Source organism: Lipophrys pholis, assembly GCF_963383615.2.
Source record: "Lipophrys pholis genome assembly, chromosome: 8".
Classification (NCBI taxonomy): Eukaryota; Metazoa; Chordata; class Actinopteri; order Blenniiformes; family Blenniidae; genus Lipophrys; species Lipophrys pholis.
The window spans coordinates 16,868,389-16,886,865 of record NC_137630.1 but is presented as its reverse complement, the minus strand read 5'-3'; the positions used below and the strand labels follow the sequence as shown (position 1 = coordinate 16,886,865).

General features: G+C 40.2%; 1 protein-coding gene across 1 annotated transcript in view; it reads right to left on the bottom strand.

Annotated features, from left to right (window-relative positions):
- LOC308112983 (uncharacterized protein) overlaps nt 1-16,402 on the bottom strand; it is a 52,909-nt gene extending 36,507 nt beyond the window's left edge. Inside the window, exons 1-8 of the mRNA XM_080468841.1 lie at nt 16,146-16,402; nt 14,912-15,061; nt 13,256-13,330; nt 12,266-12,439; nt 11,950-12,107; nt 8,129-8,317; nt 7,279-7,960; nt 6,817-6,979 (exon numbers count right to left, since the gene is read on the bottom strand). Coding sequence (XP_080324967.1) covers nt 6,817-6,979; nt 7,279-7,960; nt 8,129-8,317; nt 11,950-12,107; nt 12,266-12,439; nt 13,256-13,330; nt 14,912-15,061; nt 16,146-16,220 — 1,666 coding nt within the window. The 5' untranslated portion in view covers nt 16,221-16,402. The remainder of the gene's footprint in view (nt 1-6,816; nt 6,980-7,278; nt 7,961-8,128; nt 8,318-11,949; nt 12,108-12,265; nt 12,440-13,255; nt 13,331-14,911; nt 15,062-16,145) is intronic.
- Nucleotides 16,403-18,477: the final 2,075 nt, after the last annotated feature.

Sequence of the window (18,477 nt, the reverse complement as noted above, 5' to 3'; positions counted from 1 at the left end):
TCACAGAGCAAACATCAAAACACCTACTGAGAACATGCAAACTCGACACAGTAAGGTACCAAAACTCAAACTTGACTCCACCTGGGGACCATCTTCACCCTCAGGACACAGACTCCAACATTTCCAGTCCAAAATTGAGCAACAACTATGAAATTCACCCCATCAAAATGATTGAAAGTCTGCTCATGACAAAGTGAATAAAATGATCATTTTAATGAGAAGCATATCAGAGGTACAAAGCTGCAATCATCACGTCTCTAAATCCTTGACATTAAAGACTCGAGACGATAATTCCCCCCGCCAAAACAGATGCTTTCATGTTGCATTTTCGAGTGAGGAATCACAACATCAAAAACTATTTCGAGAAGCACGAGAGTCCTCATAAGTGAGGGTTTGGCTGCTTCATTGCCTGCCTGCCTGCCCCCCCCCCCAACACACACACACACACACACACACACACACAAGTGCAAATGAGGTGCTTTGTTGACTGGCACTCAGACAAACTGGGCATTGCCATGGCAAATTAGAGTATGGTAATGGCGAGCGCATCCCACAGGAAGCTCAGGAAGCCACAGGTGTACTTTTAATTAGGAGTGCGACATTTTCTGTCCTTAAAGAGGTAGAATGCACCGCAGCTCTCAAGGTAAAACACTCCTATTGGTCGGACACGCAGTCCAAACCCTAACGTACTTTGATTACACACGTCTGAAATGGAATAATACTATCTAATGCTACCCTCCACTTTGACTCCACTACAATTCAAATTTTATTGTACTTTTTTATTTTCTCTCCTAAAGGTTGGCAAATCTTTAGATTTCGACTTTTATGAAATATTCAGTTTGTGAAAAAACGTAAAATGAATGTGTGCAGCAAGACGGGAATTTTTTTTGTAATTCATCCCTCACAGTTATCAAACCTCAGGCTGCGAACAACCAGAGAAGCTGTCCATAAAATACAGCCAAGTCATGTCCGTATTAATAGTGTCATGTTGTATAAAGAATGAACCTCAATTCTTAGTCTAAGATCTTTTATATATTACTGATAATTGCCTTGTACTTTTTTCAATCCAGCAATTAGCACAGTCACCTCGCGTCAAGACGACGTGCTGTTATTGTTGTGAGACGAATCTCCTCAGCTGAGCTCTCCACAACTTTTGTTTGCAGATTTTATTACAGTAAAGTTATGTTCTTTGTTTCTAACTAAAAATTTTGACTTTGGGACAGACAATCGGGGGTATTAGATTTTTCTTCCTACAAAATGTATTTGCTGTGATGTTCTGATCAGTTTAATACGTTCCTCAACCATCTTCGGTCAGCTCAGCGTTTCTTGGAAGCGATGCGTTTTTCAGCTGATTGTTCTTTTAAACTGTCTCGTCCACACAAAAAAACTTGTTTTGATAGTCGTGTTTGCAAATCATTCGAAAGCTAATTAATACCAATGCAAATTGTAGATTGCGTCATAGAATCCCATGTTAAAAGTTCAGAAATAAAACTCGCCACTTCCGTCTGTAGTGAATATTTGAGAAAATGGAGACGTTATATATTAGGAACTCTCCCCATCTCAATCTAACCTCCACCAGAGTCTGTCCAACAGCCAGTTCTCTCCCTCCAGCCACCTCTGTCTCTAGTTATTGATACAGAAGCACGCTACATAGTTAACGGCGGTTCAAGACAAAGGTTGGAGGAAACCCCTCTTTACTTGAAAATATTTTCACTTTATCAGAAGCATTTTCACATTAATTAACAATTCCTACACAACTTCTATCACTGGAACATAAGCACGGATTGAACCTTAAGCATGGAAATGTAACAACAATCTTTCTTGAAATTCATTTTACAAAATAAAAACCAAGTCTACTAATCCCTGTTTAGACCACAAAAAAAGCAGTCCTAGATGTGGTTTCTAGGTTTCTGGGTTTCCAGTTTGGCACGCCTGCGTAGGCCAGATGGTTGTGTATTGTGCAGACTCTACGGGCCGATAACGCACACAGGAGACTTTCTCAGGCTGAATCAGGAAAATTCGCTCTCTAAGTTGAGAAAGAACAAACTCATTCAGATGTGTGTCTCTGCTATTCCGTTTGAATCCTTGCCAGATGGATCAATTCGAACGGTGACACCACCTTTTTTTGGTGCGAGGCTTTTCGCAACAGTTTCTCAACTCCTTTAGAGCCACAATAGTGATGATCGATCAGGCTAAAGCGCCTGCTAATGGTATTATTGTAATTACCCTCACTGGTAAAAAAGGTGAGACAAAGCTTCCACACAGCAATGCTGCAGCGAGAGAGGAACTAACAGCAGAGATCACATCTCACATTCTGGCTTCTCTTCATGGGCTTCCTGTGAAAACCGCACAAGAGTTTGAAGTTCTTTCTTTTAATACATAAAACACTGAACAAGCAGGCTCCATGATATCTTAAAGAGATGTTCATTTCATATCATCCCAGCAGAAACCTTTGTTCCGAGAGTGCTGCTTACCGGAGGTTCCTTTGGGTTTTTTTTAAAAGTAAAACCAGTTTACGTTTCAGTTAGGGAGTCTAACACAGGCTCTTATTTAAACTAGAGCTGAAAATCTTCCAGTTTGATAAAGATCACAGGTAATATGGGATCACATCACCCCGGATCATTTTCTAATAAAGCTGCTATAGATTTAGAGTGTTGGGAGACCTTCACTTTTTTCCACTCCTTTTCTAATAAGTTTGCTTTATGAACAATGATCTCAATATATAAGCTGCATTTTATAAACAAAATAAAGAAAAGTTCATCCATTCATTCAATGAAATCATCCCTTTTTCTCACTCTTCATAAGTGTCATCACTACATGTCATCTTCATACAAAAGGTGTCGAGGGCATCCAGACACGCCTGGATACAGGAACACCTCATGTGCTTTCCAACACAAAAACGATCAGCTCTGCAGGTATCTTTTAGCAGTATGTGATTTCAAAGAGTCAAAACACATTGTGACCTCTTGTTAAACAGGTGTTCAATTCCTGGAATCACTTTAACGACAAGCTTCGGTGTGTGGATCATCGTCATCATGGACTCTCAATGCAGCATCATGCCGCCGCTTGCTTGCACATAAGGTTCATGTTGATCACCAGATTAAACCACTAAAAGAAACTGCAAAACAATAGTCAGACAACCACCTGCTCAAGCTGTCAAACCCCACCTGCCTCACTGTTTACCTGCAAACAGCATATTCCAATCCACTGAGGATATAATACTGGGTGCCAGCTTTGTGTCGGATACTAATTATCAGCTCGTACTGCTAATCATTGATCACATCCAGTATTTGCGATATCTGATGGAGGTGGAGCCTCATAGTCTGTGTTACAGGGGGGAAACAAGGAGTGTGACAGCCTGCATGCACACAGACTCTCAGTGTAATGGGATGAGATGAATAAATAGTGTGGCGAAGAATGAGATATGAGCTGAATAAACAGCCTCAATTTAGGCAGGTTTGTGGTGATAAACATGCAAACAAGTGCGGTGGTGTGTGTGTGTGTGGGGGGCGCGCACACACACACACACACACACACACACACACACACACACACACACACACACACACACACACACACACACACACACACACACACACACACACACACAAGAGATAGTGAGCAAGGGAGAAAGAGGGAAGGAAAAGTCCTTTTTTCCATCACTTAATCCTGAGGGAATTCATGTGTTTGTTTTTTTAATAGACTTAACAGGCAGAAATCACCTTTGGACATATTCTCTTCTCGTCTGCTTTATTACAAAAACAGAATTTATTGATTAAAACTTGTTTCAAACCCAGATTCAGAATGCAATAATCTAAGTTAATTTAATCTTGCTGCTCCACTTTATTCTGGGATGGAAGTGCTTGTCCTGAAGTAGTTCAGTACCAACATTTAACATGGCCTGCCTCCAAAACAGTCCTGATATTATTGACCAATTATCATTTGACTGCAAGCTATTTTACTAGTTACTGCATACTAAAACCATACTGGTTATTTGGGGAAAGTAACTTGCATTACTTTTGATTGACTAGGTATGATTTACTCATGGTTACACTATTGTAGTGTTGCAGTGACACTCATTAAGTTCAGATGAAGATACATCAGTCAGTGGGAGGAAGGTGCTTTAGAGCAGTGGTGTCAAACATAAGGCTCATGGGCCAAAACAAGCCTGCAAGAGGCTCCAAACTGACCTGCTAAGCAAATGGTAAATATTTTCAAAAGGAAACCAACATTTTTTCTTTCTTTTTTTTCTTTTTTTTGCGGACCCAACACTGACACCTGAACTGAGATACCAGTGAGGCTGATAATAAAAACTAGCGACCTCATTGCTAGCAAATGAGCCGTAAAGCCTTGCTGTGAGGGTGAGTTAGTAAAAACATGTATAATGCAACAGCTATAAGTGAAACGTTTTGGACATTCCACTCTACTTTGCACCAGAGGGTTTCATTAAAATTGGCTCTATGTTGAGATGGTAGTCATTGTCCATTGTAATTGTTTGTTTTTGCGAAAATATAGACATCTTCATCACGAACACTCTGCGCCACAACAAAGAAAACCTTTAAGGTTTAAATCTAAAGGTTATCATGGCAGTATTTTACTGGTCTGGCCCACTCAAGTTTAAAGCGGGCCGTATGCTCCTGAACTAAAATTAGTTTCACACCCTTGCTCTAGGATGCTCTAGGATGCTTGAGTTGAAAGAAGTAGACTTATGAATGAATCATAAGAAGAAGCAGTAACAAAACAGCAGAGATAAACAACAAATATGCAGCCAGAAAGGAAAGTTAATGAGAAAGCCAAGTAAAGACAGCTAATGTCGATTTAGCATTAGTAATGCAAATTATACCTACTTTTTATATCGGCCAATGTTCATTTAATTTTCAGTAATATGGATGAGGCCATATGAGGATTCAGAGTTATTTCTCACCTTGTAAACAGGAGTTAAGTGAAAGAGTAACATAGGCCCTCTTAAATGGAGACAAAAGCTACCGCTAATGCTAATTCTCTTGTCAGATATTTCCACCTTTGAAAAAGATACAGTGTAATCTGAATGTTACGTGAGAACCGGTTACTATAACACTTTTCCAGCAAAGATACACAATTAATTCATGCTTTTACTCTTTGATTTATAATTAATTTAACCAGTTAAGTCATTATGAAGAAATTCTTATAAACAATGTCATCAGAGGAAAAGGCCCCTTAAAGAACAGAGGAAAGGGACTCAAAAAAAGAACACAAAGTTTTGGGTAATCATATTACAGAAGTTTTGGGGGACAGTGTGATGACTTGAATATAGACACAAAGCCATTTGTCTCTGCTTCTGGGATGGTTTGTTGATATCATTGAGGGTCTAAGACAGAGTCAAACTCATTTTAATTCCGGTTGGGCAGATTCATAACAAACACACTCAACCACAACTACTCCAAATGTTACCTTTAGTTTCATTGCAAATTTAAAAAGCCTGAAGGTGGTAATATTGCCAAGAAAAAAAGGTCTAAATCAAAAAAAGACATTTTTACAATTCAATATGCTGGGGGGGGCATTCTTTATTTTTTTTTGCCTTCAAAATAGAACAGATATTTCTTATTAATTTCGTTATTGTGATTATGCAGAAATATACCAAATAAGATACCAAATTCATTACCATTATCATTACTATTAATTGGGCTGGTTTTGACCTGTGGGCCTTATGTTTAAGACCCCCGGTCTGAGTTATGTCCATGAGGAAAAAGCATGCCATAATGTGTTAGATATGAATGTTAAGGTTACTTTTGTTTATAAGTAATCTAACTTGTATTCCTGGAGTTGAATAGGTCTATATTTGTGTGGTAAAGGGCAGTTTTCTATATCTGTGTTATCATGGCCAAAGGAAGAGATGCTGTGAGAAAGGAGGAGTTCCCCCTCCTTCAAAAGATTTTAGTGAAGCTTGCAGCAGAAAGATGGCCTGGAGTTGGCCTGCAGGCAGTCATCACTCAGCTGCTGCGCCTGGCACAACCCAAACTATCCAGGTCAGGCAGGAATCATCGTCTCAGAGCATTCTGTGCCCCGACATCACTGCCGTTGTCGCTCAGATCCCAGATGCATATTTTATGAATATGAGAACTCTAATTATGTTGCCGGTCTGCACATTCGCACTGATTCCATTTAGCAGCTCGCTGCAGCCACCACTGCCACATCTGCACCCGCTTCCCAGTGACACGCTACTCCGAGGACCTGTGAAAGCCCGGCGTCTGAGATGTCCTCTCCTGGCTTTCAGGTCGTGAAATATACAAGCCACACACTCTCAGTTAATCAAAGGTGAAACACCATCAGATGAGAAATAGAATATGTTCTATCCCACAATCCCTCTGCAGACTCGATGGCCAGTTGTGGCAATGCTGGATTGGTGATGCACTGCCCCCTGCAGGCAGGCACAAAAAACATCCCTCTGTCAACTTTACAGCCAAAGTTTAAGGCATTTTTTTTATTTTATTTTTTTCAAAAAGAGGACATTTGCAGCTTTTCCCCCTGAAAGAGTTATCAGGTTGGCTTGCACTTCATGAAGAAAATACTAAAAATTCACACTGCTTGTGTTGAGCTGCAGGTTCTGTGTAGTGCTTCCCTCTGGTGGCTGTGAATAGACACTAATTTCTAATTCGCAGCAGAAATAAGCTCCTTTATTTGACTTAATCCGGAAGAATAGCGTTTCATTACAAACGGGAAATTATGTTTATTATTATGCTACCTTCGTGAAATCCTGAAAATGATCTGATGCAGTTGATTTATGAGCAGAAAAAAAACAAAACATCTCGTAGAAATATACGTGGTGGAGCTACTCACTGAAGTTGTGTGCAATCTTGTCGTCGAGTATAATGTGCTGGGTATTAGTCGGCTCAGCCACAGAAAACGTCCCCAGATCTTTAACGGCAAATTGCTCATATAAGCGTGATGTGTCGATTTCAATCCTCCTGGTGCTTTCTTGTATCCAAAATGATTTTGCAATCTGCCAAGAAGCAAATTAATTCAGTACAGAGGCAAATTAATGTTAGGAGGAAATCAATGCTAAAATTACAAAAGAACAACTCTGGGAGAGAAGGAGCTGACACACAACAAAGAACAATATCAAACAAATGAAGAGAAACTAACCCTCCTCCTTGTTCTTCTTGTTTGCAAACAAATAATAATAACCCGGCATCTGAATATGAAAGATTCTCTCTAATGAAAAACTTTTGTAGATTTTATACTTGACAGTGAAACTATGGTAATCTGGTGTCGTCTATGAGTGGAAACTGACAGCGTTACCTTCTTTGAATCAACCAGTTCCCAGTGGAAGGCCTTGGTGCGTGGCTTTTTGAAAACCTTCTTCACTTTGAAGGGTAAAGGTGGAGGAACCGGTATGAATAGGTGGGGTTGTGGGGGCTCTTTCATGTCTGAAGGAGCTGGTTGATGGATGGAGGTAGTGGGTTCATATGGGGCGGCTGAAGAAGGCAGGAAAGTGGGTGACATTGGTGTCGTGGAGATCGGTGACGTTGGGGCGACAGTGGAGGGGGCAGTCGGTGACGTTGGGGCGACAGTAGAGGGGGCAGTCGGTGACGGGACAGAGGCTAAAGTATCAAGTCCGGTGCTTTGAGCAGGAGTCTTAACGCGAGGCGTCGGGACAGGCTTCTCCTCATCAGGTGTGGGTTTACTTGGACTCGTGTCACCAGCAGATGAATGATCTCCGCCACTGGCACCATGCTTCTGGTCGTACGGGAGAGTCGTTGCACGATCGAATCCGCCACTCAACTCGAGATCTGACCTGTTGTCTTCAGGGTCTTCGGCTATGCTGATGTGACGTAAGCTGTTTGTATCGAGAAACATGTGCTCGCCCATGGACTTCCTCTTCCAGTCTGAACACAGCCTGTGAATGGCCTGGACCCAAGCATCCCGCTCCTTCTGGATACTGCCAGGCGCTGATGTTTGATCTGGTCGAGGCACTTTGAACCTGAAATAAATCAACAAATCACACTTCATTTTCCCTTTTCAAGCGAAAAATGTCAAAAATTCCCACTCTGGGGATGGAACAATGGCATAATGTCTGAAATGAAGCTACATTATGAGGTGTGATGGGCCAAATGTGATATTTACACCTCTCGGCGAGCCTGGTACTCACCAGTACTCATTTTTGTGGGTGATCAGCGTGAAAGCGTCCAAGCTCTGGGGCTTCTGGACCGTGGTGTCGCCATGTGACAGATGAATCACAATGGGCACGGATGCTGATGTTGTCATCGCTCCGTCAGCTGAGCCCCTCCGTCTGAACGGGACCAGTGTCAGCTGGCCCAGGTGGAGCTGGGCCTCATACCTGGAACAAAGTGCAAACGAGGTAATGTGGGATAACAGCACCAGGACCATGTCCAATGGGCATGTTTCTGCGTGATGTCCACAGGAGGATTGTCAAATTCAATTTAGTTCAGGGGCCACTTACAACCTGATTTGATCTCTGGGAGGCAGGTGCAAAAAGACAGCATGATGCCTAATAAATACCAACAACTTTTGTCATTTAAAGAACTATTTTTAACAAAACTGTGTCAGCTGCAGTATTTTTTTACAGCCTAACCTGTTGTGTCATTTGACTGCATGAAACAACCGGAGACATTCTTGTTTGACAGCACAGTAACATACTGTTAAATAGATTTAAACAACAAGCTGTATAAAGACTATATGTAGTAATTCCAGTCCTTGATGAAACAAAACATTTTTTGGTACATTTCAAAGCCATTACTTTAATAGTTTTGCTTAAACAAAAATATCCTCAACAAGAGGATAAAATATATTACCATATTATAGTAATCACAATATTGACATGAGAAATATACAGCTTGCTTAAGACCGACAAGAGTGAATTATGTTACCATGCAATGTACGATCACGCTCAAAAAGCTTGAAATGAAAGAAATTATAATGTGAAAGAAAAGTGTGAATAATTGTGATGAACTTACACAATTGTGAATAATTATTATAACAGAGCCTGTGGCCATAGGCATGAAGTCAGAAGCACACAAACTACAGTAAAATGACCAAAAACAATAAAGTCAACAAACGGCTCCACTTCTGAGCCGCTGCTGGTGGAAACTTCAGAAAATACATGTGATGGAAAAAGTGAGGGGGGAAAAATAAAACAATAGAAATTAGGGTCTGGGCAACTATTATTAAAACATTAATCATCAACTTGTGTTTGTATTTATCACAAATCATATCACACCTGATATCATGCAGCCCAGCAAATCAGTACTTCTACTTTTGCCAAGTACCTGTACTTCTACCGGACGAGAAAATGTGAATACAACAGCCACCTCTGACTGTGAGCAAACACTCATTTGTTCCTTGAAGCTTGTGCACGTTATTGAATTTCTTTGTTTTAAAAATGTCTTTTACAACTTCAACTGACCACGTACGTACCTACACTTATAGTCTAATCAACGCCATAACATTTCACTTCAGCAGATATTATGATACAGCTAATCCAGACTGTAGGGCCACTTGTAACATTTTACTCCTTAGGTTTCAGACTAAACTATGGATTTTATGCCACGTGCACTTATATCAGCTACGCTGTTTAATAGCAGACAAGCGTAACGAGTCTATTTGGAATTTTAAAGGCATTATCCTTAAAGGAGCCTGAGATATTGACAACAATGCCAAACAGGGTTACGACCGTCCAATGTTTTCCAAATTCTACAAAGTGATGTTTACTGCTGGGAGTATATTTGAAATGCCTGTGCTTTGTCTTTACTAGGCCACTGGGGCCGCCGCTGATCTACAGCATATCTGCAAACGCAAACATCTGCCACCGTATCTGCCCCACTGATTGATGACTTTAGCTCTTTTCCTGTGCGTGAAATATGCTGCGGCAAGATTTGCCAAGTGGGCACCGCAAGGCTCCTGTCAATTTAAAGCAATAAAGAGAAAGTGAATATTTCTACCCGAGAGTTAGAAAATCAATAGACATTTTGGGAAATATGCTTATTATCCTGTTCTGTGTCGATCGGAGGATCGGCGCTGCTTTCATTACTGTCCCCCAGCTAAATATAGCAGCGCTATTAGGAGTCAGTGAGCTCAGCGTAAAGATTAGAGCAGCAGGTCGAAGCAGATTGTGCGGCTTCAGTCAAAGGCCAGGAAGGTCTGCGGGCCAGCTCATTAGACCCGCATTCAGCTCTATTGTAACAGAATGAGGAAATAAGAGGGAAACACAGAGATCGGACGTCACAATAGGAAAAGGACCAATTCCAGGAACTTGACTCACATACGCATGAAGCAGCTGAGTAACGTGATGAAAATTATTACTTCCTTCATACTCAGCATGCCTGGTGACGATGCTTTTATAAGAGTTCAGCAACTATGCAGATAGCTATTTTTGATTACACCTTCTTGTACTTCTTTCAAAATATCTCACATCACATAATGGCCTATTTACACGTTTTTACAGTCTACACTTTAACATAATGTGTATTTAATATATTTTTGTATTTGCTGACCATTTCAGGCTTTTTTGATGTGAAAGTTTTTCATTAAAGTCAAATTTTCAGGCCGCAGAACCACATCATGTGTCAAATGGGAGCAGACGCATTAAACAATGCTTTCATTGTGAGTTTAAAATAAGTCATGGTATTCACAACAATGCAATAAGTGGGGGAATAAATTAATATTCAATTCCAGATAATAAATCTAAAAGAACGTGAAATGTGAACATGAGTGCAGTGAACACAAGCAAAATTGATACAGGTTATAATGCAAAAGGTGGAACAGCTTTACTGTACAACTCCATTAGTCTCTTACTAGTATTAATGCAAATTATTGCCTGTTATCCCAATCAGGAGGTCATTTGAACAACATGAGAAAAAAGGGCCCAAATGCACCTATAAATTACAACTTCACCAGAAAAAGCATGATGGTTGTGACTTTAGAACAAAGTCGTCAGCCCTGTTTTACTTGGATTCAAAGGTACATTTACAGCTATGAGGTGGAAATAGATTTTTTTTTTTTTTTATGACTGCAGCCAACCTACATAGTGAAGTAAAACTCAAATCATTTATTCTGTTCCTGAATCGAATGCATTCTGTCAATTTTGTGTGTGTGCAATATGTGCAAACGACTTCACTCACTCAAAACAAAACTAATTATGGCAGACAGGTGAGTTAAAGACAGACACTTACTCTCACAGTGATCATCTCAGTAAATTGACTGAACTGATATTGAAGTAAAAAAAATTATGATTACGTACATTTTAAGTTATTCAATGTTTAAAAGGATACATGTATTCGTTTGTGTGTGCGTGTGCGTGTGCGTGTGCGTGTGCGTGTGCGTGTGCGTGTGCGTGTGCGTGTGCGTGTGTGTGTGCGTGTGTGTGTGTGTGTGTGTGTGTGTGTGTGTGTGTGTGTGTGGTTGCCTCTTAGCAAAACAGGTCATAAAATATCAAATCTCGTTATTAGTTTTTATGCCGTTCCTCAGGGGGAACAATGGCTGCAAGAGGCTATAATTATAATTCCTTGGGGAAAAGGTATTTCTGCTAAAACAGCAGGAGCGTCTGTGATTGGAGGATGGGGCAGAACTGAACGGCTTCCAGCCGGGAGTTTGGTCCAATCAGCACACAAGAGAAGCCATGAGGGTAAGAAGCCAGAAGGAGTGAGTATGAAGCCAGTCGTTTCTTCCTCTTACATCCAACACGGGACAAAACCGTCACTTAACTCCCGTTTACATGTTGCTCGTTTAATTATCTTTGCGTCATTGAGGGTGAAAGGTGTTTTTGTTTTTATTTACTAGCGAGCTGAACACAGAAACAAGCAAACATGTTCAGGACCTAAAAGGAACCAACCTGCTCTCCACGATGAAAACAAAACATTATTATTAATACGTTGTAAGAACCTAAATTACAGAGCTGCTGCCTATAACTTTTCTTATTCCGGCAGAGCTGCGATAGTGAGGATGCTCCCGTACTTCACCCATTTGAACGATGCCAGGCCGCCTCGGTGCAGGAGCAACACCCCGTCCCGAAGGCTCTCCGACGCTTGAGGCTGCTGGTGTGTTTCTGCATCGTCCCCTGCAGGGTCTGAGTATATGTTCCCATAAATGATCTGGTTCACAAGCTTCATGATCTGCACCAAGAGAAAGACAACAGAGTCCCGATAAAAGAGTCAAAACGGTTGTTAAAAAAATAAAAAAAATGAAACACAAGCGAGGTTGTTTTCATATTGACTGTGCAGTTTTTATTTCCCCCTCTTTATTTGAAAGACAAAATAAGTTTAAGATTGACCTTGTGTTTGTCCTCCAGTGAATTGGCCTCCAGCTCGTAATCATGGTGATCTTTGAAGGAAATGGAGAAGTGGGAATTCTCTCCATCGTCACAACTCTTGACAGCAGAGAAGGGAAGTTGCCGCTTGACGATGCCTTTCTCGATGCTGCACAGCAGTCTGGTCTTGAAATCAATCTGGACGCGCACAATAAGAGCGTGTGAGCACAGGTAAGAGGAGTGACTCCCAACTGCTGGGTCCTGCTCATGAGTTTACTGAATTTCAGAAAAAAAAAGCCTATTGAGCATAAAAGTGAACACATTCAGATGTTTTCGTTATTCACTGTTAAACTTGGCTGTGTTGTCCTGCACTGAGGGTTTCAAAATAAGATTTGCACATGCTCCAGAGCAGACCTGGGACTTTTTGAAGGCTCCTGCTTTAGTCTTTTAGTTAGAGACATCAAGACCTGCAAAACTTTTTGCTATAAATTTTTTTTTTCTCATTTCATCTCACAGTTTTTTTTAAAAAAGCAAAGTTTTGAAAACTTGTTTCATGAAATTAGATTTTTTTTGTTTTGTTTTTTTCAGTTTTTCAGATAATAAGTTGGCAAAAAAAAGAGAAATGGGTGTCTTTTTAAAATCAGAGAGATAAATTAGCTTTTTTTAATCTTTGGAGGCTCTGGTTTCTAGAAGTTGTTTCTAATTTACTGACCCCCACATAATGTATTTTAATAAATAAAATTTAAAGAAAACTGACACTGATCTTACCAGCACCTCTCTGAACATCCTGAGATTAAGGCCCCGTTTACACGGCAACATTTCATGCGACTCGTTCATATTTACTTTCGAGATTTGCTTTGCTGCAGATCAAACAAGGGAATGTGAACAAGCCCTAAACTAAAACGACAATTGTGGTAGATTCCATACCGGCCTGTTTTCACTGACTGTGTCGCTGTGTCACTCTGGACCACAAAGCTTACCTCCGGCTATTTGCTTGCTGTTGTTTTAACTCACCTGAAAAACTCGCTTCTGCCACCTGTAGCGGCCATGCTTGTGAACACTGAAGTTGTATTGTGTTGGTTCTTGCTCCTGCAGGAAACACAAACACAAATGTCAGATCCTGCACATCCAACCAAATCTATTACTGCATCCTTTCATTTAAAAAAAAAAAAAAAAAAAAAACCTTCTGCCCTCAAACCTGTTCATATAAAACCGACCCAGATGGCTGAGGAGCTTATTAGCTGTACTGGTGTAGGACACAGGCAGGGGCGACACATCGACATTTTTACATGACAGGTTTCCTCCGGCTTCGCACTGTTCAAGCTGGTTGTTTCAAAAAGCACATTAGGACGTCAGTGTGGCGGAGATCCAATGGAGACAACTGAATCCAACACCATGTCTAGGACCCTTCATTTTCTCCCTTCAAGGGAAACAAATGTGCCCGCCGTTAAAACTTTACAAAAATACGGAGGTGCTCGATAAAGGATGATCCACGTAACATCTCGCGATTCTGTCGTACACCAGGTGGCAGTAGTGAGTTAACCGTTGCACTTCGTTTTAGCGTCTCTTTTTTCCTCCATCTCTTAAAACAGGTCTTTCATGCCCTCATTGATATTTAAAAAAGAAAAAAGCCGTCCATATCCATCCTTATCCGTATTCCAGCTATTCTGTCTCGTTTACTTTCTTTATAAATACGTTCCCCTCAGAGTTGGGATAGCAAGTCCTGTGTGTCATACTCCTACTTCTAAGATATATATCTTAACTTCATCTTTAAAAAACACTCTCTGAACGGTTCTTAAGTCCAGTGTTTTTGTTCAGGTCCAGGATTAGTTCAACAAACATCTCAGCAAGGTCTGCAAACAATAAGTACTTTATATTTTAGATCAATTTGACAGCAGTTTTCACACCTTAAGTGAAGGTTATCAACGCTTTAAGTTGACATTCAAACACCCAACATACTTTATCCGTCACACGAGGGTCCGCCGGCTTTTGACCAAATGAAAAATGGATACTCCAACCAGACTTTACTTTACGTGTGTGTGGGGAGTTCTGCCATACAATGTGTTTGCACCGTTCAGCTCCACACATAGACAGAGACGCTGAGGTTTCAATCAGCAACACTGGGACTGGTGGAGAGCTGCCGAGAACCCCTGAGCAAATATCTGAGCTATCACCGGCTTCTCAGCTGCAGAACATTCCTCCATGATCTCCAGCTCGTCCATAACTTCAATGATCAAGAGCTTGTTCCTGATCCAAGATACATTTGGTCATTTTGAACTTGAAAAAGAAACTTCAAAGATATTATTCAAAATAGGCCAACGTAAGATATTGATTCCAGACACATTTTGGACAGCAAGACCTTGAGAAATCAACTCACGTGCCAATAATTAATATAAAGACATGACAGTGGTATCAACCTTGCTATCAGCAGGAGGAATACTCACAAAAAAGCGTGTTGCTATTTGTTTTCTCACTCATGAAACAGAATCTGAACATTCCATGTTTTCCTTTGTTAGAACTCATGTTACAGAAATATGTTCACAGGTTTGTTTCCCCATGAGTCGTAAGAAGACATGTCAATTCTTTGGATATTATCTCCCTCGTAAGAGCTCACAATTTGCATCTATTAAAAGGTCAACTGGGGGCCGTGTTTGACGGAGGGGTCGCTACCTCCTGGAGGACTTTGGAGGAGACGGATCCCCTCTGGCTCTTCGGTCTGAGCTGCTGGCCGTCCAGCCGAGCTCGGTTCAGCGCGTCCTCGATGGACAACTCTCCACTCTTCACTTTGTTCATGATGCTCAGCTGCATCTCGTTGGTCAACTGAAAGCACACACATACATCGGACCAAGAATTTGTCAGATTTCTAGTCCTTAAAAATCCATACTCCCTTCCGTCTGAACAATTTTAAAGTCGATGCTTTATTCATAAACACATGATAGAAATACGTGCTTACAACCCTTTAATATGTTTAGTATTCCTCTGTGAAAATACAATGTAGCTTCATTTCTTGCTTCACATTTTCCAATAAAATAGAGAAATACCAAATATTAAGTGAACAAATGAAGAAGTCACAGACTTTTAAAAACTACTGAAGTTTAAAGGTTGCTCATAGAAAAGTCATAAAACCTGAGCTTAAAATCCTGTTACAGCTATATTATTACAACAAACATATATACAAAGAAATAGGACAATGTCGGACTATTTTTGGCTTCACCTTTTACAAAAAAAAAAATGGAGAAATGCCAAACGTGTCAATAAATAAACAAATCACAGATTATAGAGGTTTTCAGGTTCCAAAACACAAATGCACCAATACAATCTTTATTCAGCTGTTCCTTATATTGCCCATAAGTGAATGATTATTTACCTAAAACGTAAGTATAATATATAGGTTTAAAAAAAAAAAAAAAGGGTTTAATACAAAACAAAAACAACAACAAAAAAGCTTTTCCACAGCAGATTTAAAAGCTCCAAACTCTTTAATTTTTCTAAATCGGAAAAACACGAAACCAATGTTTAGTGTGGGATTCCCCTACGTTAAATTTGACTTTTCACCGGAATGCAGCGCAGTTATTTCCCTCTCTGACACGTTTCTGATAAAGTTCCTGATTTGGTGAAACTGCAAGCAGCAGGGGGGGAAGGGGTTTGAATTGAGGAAGTAAGCGCGCGACCCTCCAGAGGCCCAACTGGAGAACCAAAACTTGGCTGCACAGATCTGAAAGTGTATTTTCTCCTACGCCAAGAATACGTGTGACTCTGCCGATAAGCCAGTGACTCATTTACAGACACAACGACGCGCAATACACTAGATAAACCGCCTGACACTTCCCAATGAAACAAACCAACCAAACAACCACTGCGTGACGTATGACGTTCTCCCTTCAAGCTGAAATGGGTTCAATACCTGTGGCATCACGTCTCCAGGCTGCCTCTGCAGCTTGGACTGGCTGTCCTTCTTCTTTAATCCTAAATTTGGCATGGCAGCGGGTGAGATTTCACACAAACAAATCCATGCAATGAGCCAAGTTTCCTACGACGGTCTTTTGTCTGTTTGTCATGCGATGACTTGAGAGTGGCTGGCTCCTTTGTGGAAAGAAAGAAAGTGGAGGAAAAATAGAACCTGCAGTGATTTTTATCTGTTTGCAGCCTCCGCCCTCTTTCAGATCAAGTTCCAGTCTTCACAGGTAAATAAGGAGTGCACTTTTTTAGACACACCCACAAACAGTTTCTCGGTGAAATAGCAAACCATTCTTTTCAGGTCGCATGTTTTGACCTGTCGAGAAACTTGTTCCATGTGTTGCTTTTCCTTTTTATATCCAGCAGAGGGCGCTCTGAGAACTGTCCCTGCTTGCGCAGCAGCTCTAACGACCCATCACCCTCCTGCGACTCACCTATATGTGGACATCGATTGCCATATTTACTGATTCACTTTGTACTTTATTGTTATATTGCACTATATATCTGTATTGTCTTCATAAAATCGGATGAAGTTGGACCTTGCACCCCTTGTCTCTGATTTATTGAGGTTGGTTTTCTATCTCTGTGCAGAATGCAGTCATTAATGAACTATATTATTATTATAGGAAACCCAGTCATTGGTGGAGAAAACTGCAAGTTTTTAAGCTTTAAAACAAACAATTTAGAACCGGAGGCAGAGTTTAAATTAGAGCAACATTCTCCTATTCTATTATAGGTCATTTCAGTATATCGTACAGTGTGAAAAAATTCTAAAATAAATGAAGCTCTTTCTGTTTCTTTTTGTTTGTTTGTTTGTTTGTTTAGCTCTACCTGCACTGAAGAAGCAGATGTTGTAACAATGTAACTAGGGAGACACGTTCAACCTAATATGAATAGCAAGTCGTAATTAACTTAGTGTAAAAAAGCAATACAAATAAAATAAATGAATACACAAACTGAAAGTGGTTATAAAAATTAATGAGAGATATTAGAGGCAGATCTCGTTGTGGTGGCCACTAAAAAGACTGTCTCCTGGTACTTGTGTCTGGATCTGCCATGGTTGGACTTTCACAATTTTCATCTTGAGCCATTTTAAACTAATTATCCCCATTTAAATTCAAAAAATATCAATAATTAATTTTATCTTTAGGTTGTTTAAACAATTAAGGAGCATATGCAGGTTACCAGAAAAGCAATATTTTAGTTTTCTTGTCTTTAAAAAATTAATTATGAAGTAGTAATATAGAAAAAATATAATATTTACTTGTATTTTAAACATGAATAAGCAACTTTTTTTTATTGTTTTCCTATAGGTCTCTGAAATCCTTCTGATGAAATCTAATATTTCAATGTAAACCTCGCGACATTGACTCAAATGCGACTTATCAAACCAGCTGTTCAGTTTTCGTTGTGTAGAAATGGAAATTTTACTTAAGAAATTCGTATAAAAATGCTAAGAATGTCTTCGTTAAATCAATTGACGCTTAAGAAAATTATTTTTAATTCTGAGCACACTACGACGCCTTCTCTGCTAATAAAACCACATAACCACTAGAGGGCATCCGTGTCAAAGTTGTTCCTGGTCTGTTGTGAGAAAGAACCTACATGTTAGAGTTTAGAACTGATATTTGTGCTGTAGATGTCATAGATTCCCTTCTGCAATAAATCAATCGATCAATCAATCAATCAATCTTCATTTACAAAGCACCTTTCATACACATTATTGAGCACAAAGTGCTTTACATGAGCTCCACCCGCCACCCATGGTAGGTGCACACCCCATACACCCACCCAACAACACCAACCCCCCCTATACAGAGCTAGATTACATCAAGTGGCTGAGCACAGACCAATAAACTAGGTGAAGGAATTGAATCTTCACCACATAAATTACTGCTCATCCTTTTACCAGATCAGCACAATAGATATTTTGTAAAACATATTGAATATTTTGTTGTTTTTTTCCCCTCAAATTATTTCCTATTGTAACTGAAACATATGCGAGATAGATAGATAGATAGATAGATAGATAGATAGATAGATAGATAGATAGATAGATAGATAGATAGATAGAGGGATGTGATCATACGGTTTCTGGCTGTTCCGGGCACCCGTACAATAACCTGTTCATAAAGTAATAGCAGGTTGGATTAGTTTCTGATGCAAGTTTGTTTTCGCATTGTATTTCGATCAGAAATATGGTGAGAAGCCAGCAGTTTGCGGTAGTAAGTGTGGGGAAATGCTCCGGTTTTACGGCCACAGCAGGGGGAAGCCCCTCC